The following is a 17,902-nucleotide window of genomic DNA, read 5'->3' on the forward strand; positions in this document are numbered from 1 at the left end:
CCGATAAGAGTGCAGAGGAAGAGGAGCAGACAAGCCCCTACATGGCATGTACCACCGTCAAATTAAAGAAGTGACTGATATTGAGAAGGCCTACCAATGGCTGGAAAAGGCTGGACTCAGAGACAGCACAGAGGCACTGATCATGGCAGCACAAGAACAGGCCCTAGGTACAAGAGCCATAGAGGCCAAGATCTACAAGTGTAGATCAGACCCAAGGTGCAGACTATGCAAAGATGCCCCTGAGACAGTCCAGCACATAGTAGCAGGGTGTAAGATGCTAGCCGGGTCAGCGTACACGGAGAGACACAACCAAGTGGCTGGAATAGTGTTCAGGAACATCTGTACCCAGTATGGAATAGAAATACCCAAATCCCAATGGGCTGCACCACAGAAGGTCGCTGAGAACAACAGAGTCAAGGTGCTGTGGGACTTCAGCTTCCAGACTGACAAACGGGCCCTGGCTAACCAACCGGACATAGTGGTGGTAGACAAAGAGCAGAAGAAGGCAGTAGGAATAGATGTGGCGATACCAGCTGATGCCAACATCAGAAAGAAGGAACACGAAAAGGTTGAAAAGTACCAAGGCCTGAAAGAACAGCTGGAGCAGATGTGGAAGGTCAAGGCGAGCGTGGTCCCCGTGGTAGTTGGATCGCTCGGACAGTGACCCCCAAAATGGGGGAGTGGCTCCAACAGATCCCAGGAACAACACCAGAACCCTCAGTCCAGAAGAGCGCAGTCCTAAGAACAGCTCAGATACTGTGCAGAACCCTCAAACTTCAAGGCCTCTGGTAGAGGACCCGAGCTCGAGGACGACACAGATATATATTTGTATTGATCCAAACACTGTGATGACCCCGCCCAAAGTGTACTTTTCTTGACCCAGCATAACCCAGCTTTAAGTTTCACAATTCATAATTTTGAATTCAAACATCCATTGGTGTTTTAAACAGGATGATCTTAAAACTCTTAATGCTATCTGGGTACGTCCATCCCTTTGCCCCACCTTGTTGGTCCACAAAGACAAAACGTCACTATCCTATTATTGTTTCCTATGCTCCTCCAAAATGTATAAATACCACTGGAAGCTTTTGATTAAACTCAAGGTACGTGGGGTGCCACCAAGTGGTTTAGCTCATTCAGACAGCATGATGCCCACACAGGGTTGGCTACAGCGGGGTTGGGTACTTTTACAGCTCTTGTTGGTTGTGTCTTTGTCTAATGCTGAGGAGTCAGTGTGCAGGCAGATAGGGGACCCTGAGGACGCCATGTTATCTAAGGATGGGGACATCATAATAGGGGGAATTTTTGCTTTTCACAGCAACTGGATCAACCAACAGGATACCTACGTGCACAAACCTCTGCCACTGCAATGCACCAGGTAACTTTCACCTTTAAGTGAGAATATAAGATTATTATTGTTATTATTATTATTATAAGATTTCTTCTTACTCTGCATCCAGTTTAAATTTCAGAAGCTTCCAGTTTGCCCAGGCTATGTTTTTTGCCATTGAAGAGATCAATAACAGTTCATACCTACTGCCCGGGATCTCTCTGGGTTATAAACTCTATGATACTTGTAGCTCCATTGCCAGAACTGTAAAAGTTGCACTTGCCTTGATTAATGGTAATGAAAACATGTCTGAACCCTCTGGAGCACCATGTACTAAACCTGCACAAGTACAGGCGATAATGGGAGAAACCTCTTCCTCTCCTAGCAGGGCAATTGCAACTGTCATCGGACCATTTCATATCCCTTTGGTTAGTAGGATTGCTAAAATTCAAACTATATTTGTGAAAAATGTATAAATATTAAGCATAATTACAAATATTCAGAGAAGTGGCTGTGAGAACCTTATATTCTATGGTACTGACATGATTTCAGTTTCGTTTCCTGTCTTTTAGATCAGCCACTTTGCCACATGTGCTTGTCTCAGTGACAAAACAAAGTACCCATCCTTCCTCAGAACAATACCCAGTGACTACTACCAGAGCAGAGCCCTGGCACATTTGGTAAAGCACTTTGGCTGGACCTGGGTTGGAGCTATCAGAACGAATGATGCTTATGGGAATAATGGCATGGCTACATTCATAGAAACTGCACAGCAGCTTGGCATCTGTCTGGAGTATTCTGTATCTGTCTTTAGAACAGATCCTGCAGACAAAATAAAAAGGATAGTTGACATTATCAAGGCTTCAACCTCCAAGGTGATTGTTACATTCATCTCTCCAAAGGATTTGACTGTTCTAATACATGAATTGTCCAACCAGAACTTGACTGGATATCAGTGGGTAGGTACTGAGGCCTGGATCTTTGATTCAAATACAGCAGCAATGGATAAGCATCACATCCTGGATGGTGCCATCGGCCTTTCCATCCCCAAAGCACATGTCACTGGAATGAAAAAGTTCATTTTGGATGTGAAGCCACTAAATTCATCTGGTAATGAAATGTTTACAGAGTTCTGGGAGGCATTATTTAGCTGTAAGTTCAGTCAGTCAGAATCACCAGCAGAGAATCAGAGACAGTGTACTGGAGACGAAGACCTGACTGAAGTCCATAACAGCTTCACTGATATGTCTCTCATGCCTATCTTTAACAATGTCTATAAAGGAGTGTATGCAGTGGCCCATGCACTTCACAGTATTCTCCGCTGTAATCAAACATGTGACATCAAGGTGCAGCTAGATCCATCCACGGTGAGCTTAATACCACATTACATTTAACTTAAATGACATTAACAAGTATGATGGTTTGAATTTATGACCTGCTTTCCTAGATTTTACAGCGCATAAAAAATATTCGCTTCAAAACAAAGGAGGGAGATGGAGTTTACTTTAATGAAAATGGAGATCCAGCTGCCAAGTATGAGATTATAAACTGGCAGCCAAGAGGAAATGACTTTGTGAATTTTGTCACAGTTGGTCTTTATGATGCATCGTTACCTGCAGGCAAACAACTGAATCTACACAATAAGTTTTTAATTTGGGCCCAGAACTCAGAGCAGGTAAAGACCACTGTAATTCTGAATTCTTATATACTATGAATGACTGTCTGTCTGTCTGTCCATCATAACATTTGTATTTGCACCATAATTGATAATAGAGGCTTCTTAACATTATTTCGAAATGAATACCCATAATTTTTCTCAAAATGTTTCTGTTTATGCAGGTGCCTATTTCAGTTTGCAGTGAGAAGTGTCCCCCAGGAAGACGCAAGGTTCTCCAGAAAGGAAAGCCTGTCTGCTGCTATGACTGTATAAGATGTGCAGAGGGAGAAATAAGCAACGCTACAGGTTCAGTAATATTTAATGGAGGCACTTGACAAACAGTTTTTTGTTCTATTTTCAAAGCATAGTTTACATAGTGTATATAGAAATCAAAAACATATGTATAAATATGTAAGAAAATGTACATAATTACTGAATCATTTATGATCATGTAATGGAGTTTTATCTGGAAATCATGTTGTCTCAGTTTCATATGGTTGGAGTAGAAAAATGTATGAGACAAATGTACTCAGCAAGTCTAACATCAGTTTCAATACGCCTTGCAGATTCTGTCACCTGTGAAAGGTGTCTCCCTGAATTCTGGTCAAATGAGAGAAGAGATGCCTGTATAAAGAAGGAGGCAGTGTTTCTATCATATGAAGAAATTTTGGGAGCTCTCCTCACTACTGCATCTTTATTTGGAACGTGCACGACGGCTGTTGTAGCATTTGTTTTCTTCAGATTCAGGAAAACTCCTATTGTACGAGCCAACAACTCTGAGCTGAGCTTCCTGCTGCTGTTGTCCTTGACTCTGTGTTTCCTGTGTTCTCTGACCTTCATCGGCCGGCCCTCTGAGTGGTCCTGCATGCTGCGACACACAGCGTTTGGCATCACCTTTGTCCTCTGTATCTCTTGTGTTCTGGGGAAAACAATGGTGGTGTTAATGGCCTTCAGGGCTACACTTCCAGGTAGTAATGTGATGAAATGGTTTGGGCCTGCACAGCAGAGACTCAGTGTTCTGGGTTTCACTCTGATACAAGTTATCATATGTGTCCTCTGGTTATCAATTTCTCCTCCTTTTCCATTCAAGAATTTTAAGCAATTCAAAGATAAAATCATCTTAGAGTGTGCTCTGGGCTCAGCTGTAGGCTTCTGGGCTGTTCTTGGGTACGTAGGACTTCTGGCCATATTGTGTTTTATTTTTGCTTTTCTGGCTCGGAAACTGCCTGATAACTTCAACGAAGCCAAATTCATCACCTTCAGCATGCTGATATTCTGTGCAGTGTGGATCACTTTTATCCCAGCGTATGTCAGCTCTCCTGGGAAGTTCAGCGTTGCTGTAGAAATATTTGCTATCCTGGCCTCCAGTTTTGGACTCCTAGTTTGCATTTTCTTCCCAAAATGTTATGTCATCTTACTGAAACCAGAGAAGAATACAAAGAAGAGTATGATGGGGAAGGGAGCACCAAAATGATTACAACAAGTGAAAGGAATATGCATTTTAATGTCATTATAATTTTGATTTTATAGTTCTATAGAAACTTGTTGATTTCATGCCCAGATCTTGTCAAGCAGTTGTGCATGCCAAAGCGAGGCAATGTAAAAAGTTAACAAATGTAACTGTGATCTTCACTGAGTCCACTTCTAAATTTTAAATTATTATTTTTTTTTTTTATCCTTACATTGGCATTTATGTTTATCAAACAATTTTCTTTTAATAGAAAATGGCATTTATTATTAAATAAATGCCATTTGCGTTAACATGTTACTATCTCAGAACATCTTCAAATGTGGCTTGAATGTTATTTTTTGAGGCCACTGTAAATGTGGCTCATAGAAACAGATGTGCTTGCACAGTAAGGTATGATAGCAGCATGAAAGAAACGGGGCTTCTTCTACATCCAGTCTGTTTACCATATATTTTTTGACACTTGTCTATTTTAGCTGTTTACCAAGAGGTATTCAAATTATGGTTATATAATGAATAATTGTAACTAACCTGCTCCAAATATTTCAGGGGCTCAAACGTCAATGGACAAATTAACATCATCATAAATAAAATCTTCTTGAAATGTTGTCGGTGGTATTTTGTCTGCTTGAAGTCTGGAACCCATGGCCATCATCAGCGAATGTCTTTCTTCATTTGTGGTGCTTTCCCAGGCCTTTATCATTTTCATCAGCAAGATTCATGGGATGGTTGAGTTGAGATCAGTTGACTGAATCTATTGCATTATGTCTGTGAAGGTCCTGAGTCATTTAGGTCATGGTATATCCAAAAAGCATTTTAAAAAGGCAACTGGACCTGTAGAGTTTCTTGAAGATGTTTCGCGACTCATCTGAGTAGCTTCTACAGTTCTAAGGTACTGGCGGAAAGTTGAGGTTTAAATTGGCACATCTGTGGGTGTAGCCCATCAGAAAAAAACTTGCTTGACTTGTTTCAGAAACTGGCATGACTAGTGTCCATTAAAGGCTAGATACTTACCTATTGTTGTGGTGGGACTGTTTGTCCCTGTCCTCTTTCCCTATGAATGGTGCTCTACTGTTCCTTTATCAGTAGGATAGTTAAGTAAAGGCGTAACAAGGAAAGGAAACGGCATTAATAACATAACGAGGACTGCACACTTACGTTGATGTTCCACTGTGCCTCCCTTTAATCTTTAAAAACTGCATATTCAAAATTTTGAAATAATGTTAATACATTTGCCTCACAATTTATGGGAGACCAAAACAAGGGAAATGAAAAGGGAATTTTACCCAAATGAATGCTAATATTACTCCGACCTCCTCCCACCATCCAAAGACATGCTCATTCAATTAATTGGTGATTCTAAATTGGCCGTAGGTGTGTGAATGGGTGTCTGTCTCTCTGTGTTAGCCATGTGATAGACTGGCGACTTGTCCAGGATGTACCCTGCCTCTCGCCCAATGACAGCTGGGATAGGCTCCAGCCCCCCCGGCGACCCTCGAGAGGACAAGTGGTTACAGAAAATGAATGAATGATTTGATTGTTAATATTGCTCTGTTTAGACGGCTACACTAAATAAGCTGTTGTTTGCAAATTTAGATTACAAGGAGGAAGATAAAGCTCTTTGGACTTCCCACATGTGGCCAAAAAATCTTTGATGAATATATGTACAGAAACCCGATAAGAGTGCAGAGGAAGAGGGGCAGACAAGCCCCTACATGGCATGGACCACCGTCAAACTGAAGAAGTGGCTGATATCGAGAAGGCCCACCAATGGCTGGAAAAGTCTAGACTCAGAGACAGCACAGAGGCACTGATCATGGCAGCACAAGAACAGGCCCTAGGTACAAGAGCCATAGAGGCCAAGATCTACAAGTGTCGATGAGACCTAAGGTGCAGACTATGCAAAGATGCCCCTGAGACAGTCCAGCACATAGTAGCAGGGTGTAAGATGCTAGCCGAGTCAGCGTACATGGAGAGACACAACCAAGTGGCTGGAATAGTGTACAGGAACATCTGTACCCAGTATGGAATAGAAATACCCAAATCCCAATGGGCCGCACCACAGAAGGTCGCTGAGAACAACAGAGTCAAGGTGCTGTGGGACTTCAGCTTCCAGACTGACAAACGGGCCCTGGCTAGCCAACCGGACATAGTGGTGGTAGACAAAGAGCAGAAGAAGGCAGTAGGAATAGATGTGGCGATACCAGCTGATGCCAACATCAGAAAGAAGGAACACGAAAATGTTGAAAAGTACCAAGGCCTGAAAGAACAGCTGGAGCAGATGTGAAGGTCAAGGCGAGCGCGGTCCCCTTGGTAGTAGGAGCACTCGGGGCAGTGACCCCCAAACTGGAAGAGTGGCTCTAACAGATCCCAGGAACAACATCAGAAGCCTCAGTCCAGAAGAGTCCTAAGAACAGCTCAGATACTGCGCAGAACCCTCAAACTTCAAAAACATCTGGTAGAGGGTGAGAGGGACATTTGGGTTTTTTTTGTTTGTTTTTTTTTTGTTTATATATATGTTTGTATTGATCCAAACACTGTGATTACCCTGCCCAAAGTGTATTTTTCTTGACCCAGCATAACCCAGCTTTAAGTTTCACAATTCATAATTTTGAATTCAAACATCCATTGGTGTTTTAAACAGGATGATCTTAAAACTCTTAATGCTATCTGGGTACGTCCATCCCTTTGCCCCACCTTGTTGGTCCACAAAGACAAAACATCACTATCCTATTATTGTTTCCTATGCTCCTCCAAAATGTATAAATACCACTGGAAGCTTTTGATTAAACTCAAGGTACGTGGGGTGTCACCAAGTGGTTTAGCTCATTCAGACAGCATGGTGTCCAAACAGGGTTGGCTACAGCGGGGTTGGGCACTTTTACAGCTATTGTTGGTGATGGCTTTGTCTCACGCTGAGGAGCTAGTGTGCAGGCAGATAGGGGACCCTGAGGATGCTCTGTTATCTATGGATGGGGACATCATAATAGGGGGAATTTTCGCTTTCCACAACAACTGGATCAACCAACAGGATACCTACGTGCACAAACCTCTGCCACTGCAATGCACCAGGTAAATTTCGCCTCTAAGTGAGAACATAAGATTATAAAAGTCACTAGAAAAATAATCTCCTGTTGTGTAGTGATCGTTTCTATTTCAAGTACAGTTGGTTGTGGTGTTCTTTTGTGATTAATTACAATGTAATATATACAACTCTGCATCCAGTTTAAATTTCAGAGGCTTCCAGTTTGCCCAGGCTATGCTTTTTGCCATTGAAGAGATCAATAACAGTTCAAACCTGCTGCCTGGGATCTCTCTAGGTTATAAGCTCTATGATACTTGTGGCTCTATTGCCAGAAATGTAAAAGTTGCACTTGCCTTGATTAATGGTAATGAAAATGTGTCTGCACCCTCTGGAGCACCATGTACTAAACCTGCACATGTACAGGCCATAATGGGAGAAACCCATTCCTCTCCTAGCAGGGCAATTGCAACTGTCATCGGACCATTTCGTGTCCCTTTGGTGAGTAGGACTGCTAAAATAAAAATAAAAACTGTATTTGTGAAAAATGAATGTTGAGAGCAGTGATTGTGTGAACCATATATTTTATGATACTGATATGATTTATGTTTTGATTGTTTTTTTGTTTTGTTTTTTTGCTTTTTTTCTTGTCTTTTAGATCAGCCACTTTGCCACATGTGCTTGTCTCAGTGACAAAACAAAGTACCCATCCTTCCTCAGAACAATACCCAGTGACTACTACCAGAGCAGAGCCCTGGCCCACTTGGTAAAACATTTTAGCTGGACCTGGGTTGGAGCTATAAGAACTAATGATGATTATGGGAATAATGGCATGGCTACATTTATAGAAACTGCAGAGCAGCTTGGCATCTGTCTGGAGTATTCTGTCGCTTTCTTTAGAACAGATCCTCTGGACAAAATACAAAAGATCGCTGACATTATCAGAGCTTCAACCTCCAAGGTGATTGTTACATTCCTCTCTCCAAAGGAAATGACTGTTTTAATACATGAATTGTCCAACCAGAACTTGACTGGATACCAGTGGGTAGGTACTGAGGCCTGGATCTTTGATTCAAATACAGCAGCAATGGATAAGCATCATATCCTGGACGGTGCCATCGGCCTTTCCATCCCCAAAGCACATGTCACTGGAATGAGAGAGTTCATTTTGGATGTAAAGCCACTAAATTCATCAAGCAATGAAATGTTTACAGAGTTCTGGGAGGCATTATTTAGCTGTAAGTTCAAACTGTCAGAATCACCAGCAGAAAGTCAGAGACAATGTACTGGAGACGAAGACCCGACTGGAATGCATAACGGCTTCACTGATATGTCTCTCATGCCTATCTTTAATAATGTCTATAAAGGAGTGTATGCAGTGGCCCATGCACTTCACAGTATTCTCCGCTGTAATCAAACATGTGACATCAAGGTGCAGCTAGATCCATCCACGGTGAGCTTAACCACATTAGATTTAACTTAAGTAACATTAACAAGAATGATGGTTTAAATTCTGAAAAATATATTACAACATGTTCTTTAACCAGTAGGCCTGCAAAACGTAAGAAGTAACTTAATTGTGACTTTCTTTCCTAGATTTTACAGCGCATAAAAAATATTCGCTTCAAAACAAAGGAGGGTGATGAAGTTTACTTTAATGAAAATGGAGATCCAGCTGCAAAGTATGAGATTATAAACTGGCAGCCGAGAGGAAATGACTTTGTGAATTTTGTCACAGTTGGTCTTTATGATGCATCGTTACCTGCAGGCAAACAGCTGAATCTGCACAATGAGTTTTTAATTTGGGCCCAGAACTCGGAACAGGTAAAGGCCACTGTCTATCATAACATTTGTATATAGTGTAACATAATTGATAATAGAGGCTTGTTAACATCATTTTGAAATGAATACCAATATTTTTTCTCAATATGTTTCTGTCCATGTAGGTGCCTGTGTCAGTCTGCAGTGAGAAGTGTCCCCCAGGAAGACGCAAGGTTCTCCAGAAAGGAAAGCCTGTCTGCTGCTATGACTGTATAAGATGTGCAGAGGGAGAAATAAGCAACACTACAGGTTCAGTTATACTTAATAGAAGCACTTGCCACAATATGAGGTTGACAAATATTTTGGCGTTCCAATTTACAAAGCATGGTTTAAACAGGGTACAGAGAAATCAAAAATATATGTATAAATATGTAAGAAATTTTATATAATTACTGAATCCTTAATGATCATGCAATGGAGTTTTATCTGGAAATCATGTTGTCTTGGTTTCATATAGTCGGAGTAGAAAGAACAAACAGACAAAAAATGAATTTTTTCATTTAAGACAAATTTATTCAGCAAGTCTAACATCAATTTCAATGCTGCTTTGCAGATTCTATCACATGTGAAAGATGTCTCCCTGAATTCTGGTCAAATGAGAGAAGAGATGCCTGTATAAAGAAGGAGGCAGTATTTCTATCATATGAAGAAATTATGGGAGCTCTGCTTACTGCTGCATCTTTATTTGGAACATGCACGACTGCCGCCGTGGCATTGTCTTTTTTCAGATATAGGAAAACTCCTATCGTCAGAGCCAACAACTCTGAGCTGAGCTTCCTGTTGCTCTTCTCCTTGACTCTGTGCTTCCTGTGTTCACTGACCTTCATTGGCCGGCCCTCTGAGTGGTCCTGCATGCTGCGACACACAGCGTTTGGCATCACCTTTGTCCTCTGTATCTCTTGTGTTCTGGGGAAAACAATAGTGGTGTTAATGGCCTTCAGGGCTACACTTCCAGGAAGTAATGTGATGAAATGGTTTGGGCCTGCACAGCAGAGACTCAGTGTTCTGGGTTTCACTCTGATACAAGTTATCATATGTGTCCTCTGGTTATCAATTTCTCCTCCTTTTCCATTCAAGAATTTTAAGCAATTCAAAGATAAAATCATCTTAGAGTGCGCTCTAGGCTCAGCCATAGGCTTCTGGGCTGTCCTTGGGTACATAGGACTTCTGGCCATATTGTGTTTTATTTTTGCTTTTCTGGCTCGGAAACTGCCTGATAACTTCAACGAAGCCAAATTCATCACCTTCAGCATGCTGATATTCTGTGCAGTGTGGATCACTTTTATCCCAGCGTATGTCAGCTCTCCAGGGAAGTTCAGCGTTGCTGTAGAAATATTTGCTATCCTGGCGTCCAGTTTTGGACTGCTAGTTTGTATTTTTTTCCCAAAATGTTACGTCATCTTACTGAAACCAGAAAAGAATACAAAGGAGAATATGATGGGGAAGGGAGCATCAAAATCATTGTAACAATGAAATGAATATGCATTGTAATGTCATTATCATTTTAATGTATTTTTGAAACCAGACTGTAATGGTAGCTGCCTGTTGAAGAAACCTTTTGCCCAGGAGAAAATCAATTGCTTTGTCAGAGTTCTGTCCTTAAAGGGAATTACCATTTTTTACAACCTGGACCTTATTTCTGGCATAAAATACGATCGTTTACTCACTCATATAACTTTGGTGTCATTTGGAGTCCTTCGGAAGATATTTAGATCCAGCGGAGCGCCTCGTATATCCATATAGTGGGAGTGACTGGGGCACCGAAACGCAGCCTCTAAATAACGCATTATCTGCCGTGAAACTCGTTCATTTCACCAATATTTTGCTATGATACGCTAGTGCTATTCCCCACTGAGTCCTGTTATCATCATCCGGGCTTCACGACAGATAATGCGTTATTTAGAAGCTGAATTCCGGTGCCCTAGTCACTCCCACTATATGGATATATGCGGTGCTCCGCTGGATTTAAATATCTTCTGAACGACTCCAAATGACACCAAAGTTATATGGGTGAGTAAACGATCGTATTTTATGCCAGAAATAAGGTCCAAGTTCTAAAAAACTATAATTCCCCTTTAATACATTAAAGCAGAACTGTTCATCACCAGCCATTATAGAATGATGCTGATTTAATCTCCAGATCTCGTCAAGGAGTTGTGCATGCTAAAGGGAGGCAATGTATATCGTAAATGTGATCTTTAGTGAGTCCACTTTTCCAATGTTCAAATGATTTCTTGTCCTTATATTGGCATTTATATGCAACATTATAACATTAATGAATGTTATTTTTTGAGCCCACTGTAGATGCAGCTCATAGAAACAGATGTGTTAGTATAGTAAGGTATACTATATATATTATTTTAGTTGGTTACCATGAGGTATTTAAGTTATGGTTATGCAAGAAATAAGTGTAACTTGCCCTAAATATTTTAAGGACTCAAATGTGAATGGACAAATTAACATCATCGTTAATAAAATCTTTCTTCTTGGGATGTTGTCAGTGGTATTTTGTTTTCTTACCCATGACCATCATCAGTGATTTTCTTCAATTTTCAATTCAATTCGATTCAATTTTATTTATATAGCGTCAATAACAATACAAATCATCTCAAGACGCTTTGCAACATCTGGTCTGAAACCCGACCTGAAAACCCTAGAGCGAGACTGAAGGCGACGGTGGCAAGGAAAAACTCCCTTTTAACAAGAAGAAACCTTGAGCAGAAGCCAGCTCATATGGAGGGACCCATCTGCCTAAGGCCTGCTGGGTAGAGACAGAAAAGAGAGAACAGCAGGAGAAACAAGATAAACATACATCTGTCATAGATACATATATCTGACTAAAGCGTACATGTGGAATCTGATGATGGGGACACACAGCAGTTAACATGCTATACAGTAACAGCACAGAACTGCATGACTAGTAGTAGATAGGAAGTTAGAGGACAAGAGCTCGGTGCCAGAGAAAAGAAAGTGGAGGACGCGAGAGAGAAGAGGACGTGTTCGGTGCATCGTCCCCCAGCAGCCTAGGCCTATTGCAGCATAACTAAAGGATGGTTCAGTCCAGCCCTAATTATAAGCTTGATGACTTCTGTTTTGTCTGAGTTTAAGAGTAGGAAATTACAGGTCATCCAAGCCTTTATGTCTTTAAGGCATGCTGATTTGTTTCATCTGGTTTCATGGATAAATATAGCTGGGTGTCGTCTGCATAGCAATGGAAGTTTATGCCATGTTTTCTGATAATCTTGCCTAATGGAAACATGTATAACGTGAAGAATATTGGTCCTAGCACAGAACCCTGAGGAACTCCATAACTTACTTTTCTATAAGTACAAGAATCATTGTTGACTTGAACAAACTGGAATCTGTCAGACAGATAGGATTTAAACCATTTGTAATGCTTCCCCAGACCTTAATTTTGTAAATTTTGTGCTTTATTTTTCATCAGCAAGATGCATGCAGCATTGCTGGGTAGAGATCAGGTGATTGAATATACCGTTGCATTACATTACACATATTTACTTTCAAAAGCTAATGCTTTCATAGTATGGTTTGGTTGTTTGTTCATCTGTACTGTGAACCATGGTCAACCATTTGGCTAAACAGTAGATCCCTATTGTCAAGACTCGGCCCAAGTTGCCACAACAAAAAGAAGACACACCAGTATTTTACCAAATTATACCAAATCAATTATCCAGATTAAGTAAAACAAGAAAAGGGAAAGGGAATTTCACCCAAATGAATGCTAATATTGCTCAGTTTTGACTGCTAAAGTAAATTGTTTGCAATATATATATATAATATCCTGCCCATAAGTGTGGTTTGACCCAGCATAAACCACCCTTAAGTTTCACAATTCATAATTTTTGATTTATGATTATAAATTTAAGCATCCACTGGTGTTTTAAATGGACAATCTTAAAACTCTTAATGCTATCTGGGTATATCTGTTCCTTTGCCCCACCTTGTTGGTCCACAAACCACAAAGACAGAACATCACTATCCCATTATTGTTTCCTATGCTCCTCCAAAATGTATAAATACCACTGGAAGCTTTTGATTAAACTTAAGGTACGTGGGGTGCCACCAAGTGGTTTAGCTCATTCAGACAGCATGATGTCCACACAGGGTTGGCTACAGCAGGGTTGGGCACTTTTACAGCTCTTGTTGGTGATGACTTTGTCTCACGCTGAGGAGCCAGTGTGCAGGCAGATAGGGGACCCCGAGGATGCTGTGTTATCTAAGGATGGGGACATCATAATAGGGGGAATCTTCTCTTTCCACACCAACTGGAAAAATCAACAGGATACCTACGTGCACAAACCTCTGGCACTGCAATGCACCAGGTAAATTTCTTTAAGTGAGAACGTAAGATTAGTAAAGTCAGCAGTAAAATAATTTCCCGTTGTGTAGTAAAAACAAGTCAATAATTACAATGTTATATATACAACTCTGCATCCAGTTTAAATTTCAGAGGCTTCCAGTTTGCCCAGGCTATGCTTTTTGCCATTGAAGAGATCAATAACAGTTCAAACCTGCTGCCTGGGATCTCTCTGGGTTATAAGCTCTATGATACTTGTAGCTCCATTGCCAGAAGTGTAAAAGTTGCACTTGCGTTGGTTAATGGTAATGAAATTGTGTCTGCACCCTCTGGAGCACCATGTACTAAACCTGCACAAGTACAGGCCATAATGGGAGAAACCTCTTCCTCTCCTAGCAGGGCAATTGCAACTGTCATCGGACCATTTCATATCCCTTTGGTGAGTAGGATTGCTTCAAATATATTTTGCAATCCAAATTACATTTGTGAAAAATGTATAATTCTTAAGTATAATAAATGTTCAGAGCAGTGTTTGTGTGAACCTTATATTTTGTGGTACTGACATGATTTCTGTTTCTTTTCCTGTCTTTTAGATCAGCCACTTTGCCACATGTGCATGTCTCAGTGACAAAACAAAGTACCCATCTTTCCTCAGAACAATACCCAGTGACTACTACCAGAGCAGAGCCCTGGCACATTTGGTAAAACATTTTGGCTGGACCTGGGTTGGCGCTATTAGAACTAATGATGATTATGGGAATAATGGCATGGCTACATTCATAGAAGTTGCAGAGCAGCTTGGCATCTGTCTGGAGTATTCTGTATCTTTCTTTAGAACAGATCCTACAGACAAGGCACAAAAGATAATTGACATTATCAAAGCTTCAACCTCCAAGGTGATTGTCGGATTCCTCTCACACAAGGACATGGAGGTGTTAATACATGTGTTGTCCAGGCACAACTTGACTGGGTATCAGTGGGTAGGCAGTGAATCCTGGATCTCTGATTCGCAAACAGCAGCACTGGATAAGCATCACATCCTGGACGGTGCCATCGGCCTTTCCATCCCCAAAGCACATGTCACTGGAATGAGACGTTTCATACTGAATGTGAAGCCATTAAATTCATCTAACAATGAAATGTTTACAGAGTTCTGGGAGGCATTGTTTAGCTGTAAGTTCAGTCAGTCAGAATCACCAGCAGAGAATCAGAGACAATGTACTGGAGACGAAGACCTGACTGAGGTCCATAACAGCTTCACTGATATGTCTCTCATGCCTATCATTTACAATGTCTATAAAGGAGTGTATGCAGTGGCCCATGCACTTCACAGTATTCTCAGCTGTAATCAAACATGTGACAACAAGGTGCAGTTAGAGCCATTCACGGTGAGCAATACTAAATAAAACTACAATTTTGATGAATTTAATCATTAATTAACTAAATTTGACAAATAATTAATTGAAATAACACCTATCTTATAAGATTTTACAGCGCATAAGAAACGTTCGCTTCAGAACAAAGGAAGAAGATGAAGTTTACTTTAATGAGAATGGAGATCCAGCAGCGAAGTATGAGATTATAAACTGGCAGCCGAGAGAAAACAGCATTGTGGAATTTGTCACGGTTGGTCTTTATGATGCATTGTTACCTGCAGACAAACAGCTGAATCTGCACAATATATCTTTGATTTGGACTAAGAACTCACAGCAGGTAAACTGTCATATGATATCTTCATAGACATGTAATAATTGCCAGAACTGTATATGTTTTGTTTTTTTTTAATGATCCTTTAGTAGTATATATTAATGACAAGGGCATGTTTTTGTTATTGTGATTTTGTCCGATGCAGGTGCCTGTGTCAGTTTGCAGTGAAAAGTGTCTCCCTGGATCACGTAAGGTTCTCCAGAAAGGAAAGCCTGTCTGCTGCTATGACTGTATAAGATGTGCGGAGGGAGAAATAAGCAACATTACAGGTTCAGTTATATTTTATTCAAAGACTTTTTGAAAGTACAGACGATTAGAGAATTATGAAATTATTATTTTGGTTTATTTTCTCCAAACATCTTAAAGGGGAACTACTGTTTTTTACAACCTGGACCTTATTTCTGGCATAAAATACGATCGTTTACTCATATAACTTTTGTTGTAATTTGTACTCGTTCGGGAGATATTTACATCCACGTATAGCTATATAGTGGGAGTGAATGGGGCACCGAAACGCAGCCTCTAAATAACGCATTATCTGGCACGAAACTCGTTCATTTCACCAATATTTTGTTATGATACACTACTGCTATTCCCCTGTTATCATCATCCGGGGTCTGTAGATTGACAGACCTCAGAATCAGAAAAATATTCAGCGATGTTGCAAAAAACTAGCAGTAGTAAATTACAGCTAAACAAGCCGACCATTTAAAGCAATTCAAAACAGTGTTTTGTATTTTTATCTAAATAGTGTACAGGTAAGCTTGCCTCACAAAGTTATAACAATAGATTGACATTTCACTTCTCACTGTTGCAATAAATAGATGCATACAAAATACAATATAAATGGTCTTGACAGAGCTGCTATAGTTCTCTTGACAAGATATCACATATGCATACTCCTGGAAATTGAAAGGGGAAGAGTAGCCACGACCTTTAAAAGCTGGTGGTTACTCTTTAAACCATTGCATCTGTATTGCATGAATAGCATACGTCAATAAATCTACACAGCAAGTCTAACATCTTTTTCAATGCTAATTTTTCAGATTCTCCCATCTGTGTGAGATGCCCCTCTGAGTTCTGGTCAAATGAGAGAAGAGATGTCTGTGTAAAGAAGGAGGCAGTGTTTCTGTCATATCAAGAAATTATGGGAGCTCTGCTCGCTGCTGCATCTTTATTTGGAACGTGCATGACAGCTATTGTGGCATTCATTTTCTTCAGATACAGGAAAACGCCCGTTGTACGAGCCAACAACTCTGAGCTGAGCTTCCTGCTGCTCTTCTCCCTGACTCTGTGTTTCCTGTGTTCTCTGACCTTCATCGGCCGGCCCTCTGAGTGGTCCTGCATGCTGCGACACACAGCGTTTGGCATCACCTTCGTCCTCTGTATCTCTTGTGTTCTGGGGAAAACAATGGTGGTGTTAATGGCCTTCAGGGCTACACTTCCAGGTAGTAATGTGATGAAATGGTTTGGGCCTGCACAGCAGAGACTCAGTGTTCTGGGTTTCACTCTGATTCAAGTTATCATATGTGTCCTCTGGTTATCAATTTCTCCTCCTTTCCCATCCAAGAATTTTAAGGAATTCAAAGATAAAATCATTTTAGAGTGTGTTCTGGGCTCAGCCATAGGCTTCTGGGCTGTTCTTGGGTACATAGCCCTTCTGGCCATGTTGTGTTTTATTTTTGCTTTTCTGGCTCGGAAACTGCCTGATAACTTCAACGAAGCCAAATTCATCACCTTCAGCATGCTGATATTCTGTGCAGTGTGGATCACTTTTATCCCGGCGTATGTCAGTTCTCCTGGGAAGTTCAGTGTTGCTGTAGAAATATTTGCTATTCTTGCCTCCAGTTTTGGACTCCTAGTTTGTATTTTCATCCCTAAATGTTACATCATCTTATTGAAACCAGAGACGAACACAAAAAAGAATATGATGGGGAAGGGAGCACCAAGAACATTCTGAAAAAAGGAAGGCATTTTAATAATTTTTACACATAGTTTAAATAGACTGTCACAATGTAATACACAGTCATTTCATAACATAGCAATACATACACAAACACAAGTACAGCACTCTTAATGATTTGGCAATATTTTATTCAGTAAATCAAATTGTAATAAAACACATTTAGCTAGTTTTGTTGGTGTGCCATGATATCATTTTGGATTTTTATGAAACTAACTAAATATATTTGTTTGCATTCAAATCCTGTGAGTGTTCACAGTGTTTGTACTTCTCATTTGAAGTTTTAACTGTGACATAAATAAAATATGTGGTTAACAAATTGCATGAAGATGTAATTTCTGTTTTTACCATAGTCTTTATATAGTCTATGCTCCCATACTTTAATTACCAAGGTTACTTTTACATGATTAGTTTAACTAGCTTGTTTCATGCACAAATAAATAAATGCTTTCTCTCTGGAAACAAGTCTATTTACGTTCATAACATTTTAGGTCCCAGAAGTGACTTTGATAGAAATCAGGGTCACATATTTAGAATCTGTCTCAGCGAATTAGAGAGATTCATGTGTCTCTATTTACACATTGGTAGGCCAGAGACTGAAACGTCTAGTACGTAT

At 40.4% G+C, this 17,902-nt stretch overlaps 3 protein-coding genes across 3 annotated transcripts; all 3 read left to right on the forward strand.

Annotated features, from left to right (window-relative positions):
- The first annotated feature begins 953 nt into the window (after nucleotides 1-953).
- On the forward strand, nucleotides 954-10,815 carry LOC311498592 (extracellular calcium-sensing receptor-like). The gene is made up of 6 exons (XM_084559253.1): nucleotides 954-1,378; nucleotides 7,681-7,978; nucleotides 8,136-8,930; nucleotides 9,074-9,301; nucleotides 9,424-9,547; nucleotides 9,852-10,815. Exons 1-6 carry the CDS (start codon nucleotides 1,065-1,067, stop codon nucleotides 10,763-10,765), a joined length of 2,673 nt encoding a protein of 890 aa, XP_084415379.1. The 5' UTR covers nucleotides 954-1,064; the 3' UTR covers nucleotides 10,766-10,815.
- On the forward strand, nucleotides 1,474-4,461 carry LOC311497734 (extracellular calcium-sensing receptor-like; the record flags this gene model as incomplete). Its single annotated transcript, XM_084558103.1, has 4 exons — nucleotides 1,474-1,758; nucleotides 1,903-2,715; nucleotides 3,170-3,293; nucleotides 3,554-4,461. Coding segments are annotated over 4 exons (2,130 nt in total), but the record flags the coding sequence as incomplete, so codon positions are not given.
- A 2,309-nt stretch (nucleotides 10,816-13,124) lies between the features above and the next one.
- LOC311498591 (extracellular calcium-sensing receptor-like) lies at nucleotides 13,125-17,509 on the forward strand. The gene is made up of 6 exons (XM_084559252.1): nucleotides 13,125-13,641; nucleotides 13,758-14,055; nucleotides 14,210-15,004; nucleotides 15,102-15,329; nucleotides 15,469-15,592; nucleotides 16,370-17,509. Exons 1-6 carry the CDS (start codon nucleotides 13,169-13,171, stop codon nucleotides 17,281-17,283), a joined length of 2,832 nt encoding a protein of 943 aa, XP_084415378.1. The 5' UTR covers nucleotides 13,125-13,168; the 3' UTR covers nucleotides 17,284-17,509.
- Nucleotides 17,510-17,902: the final 393 nt, after the last annotated feature.

The sequence above is a fragment of the Chelon labrosus genome (assembly GCF_963514085.1).
Source record: "Chelon labrosus genome assembly, chromosome: 13".
NCBI classification, from domain to species: Eukaryota; Metazoa; Chordata; class Actinopteri; order Mugiliformes; family Mugilidae; genus Chelon; species Chelon labrosus.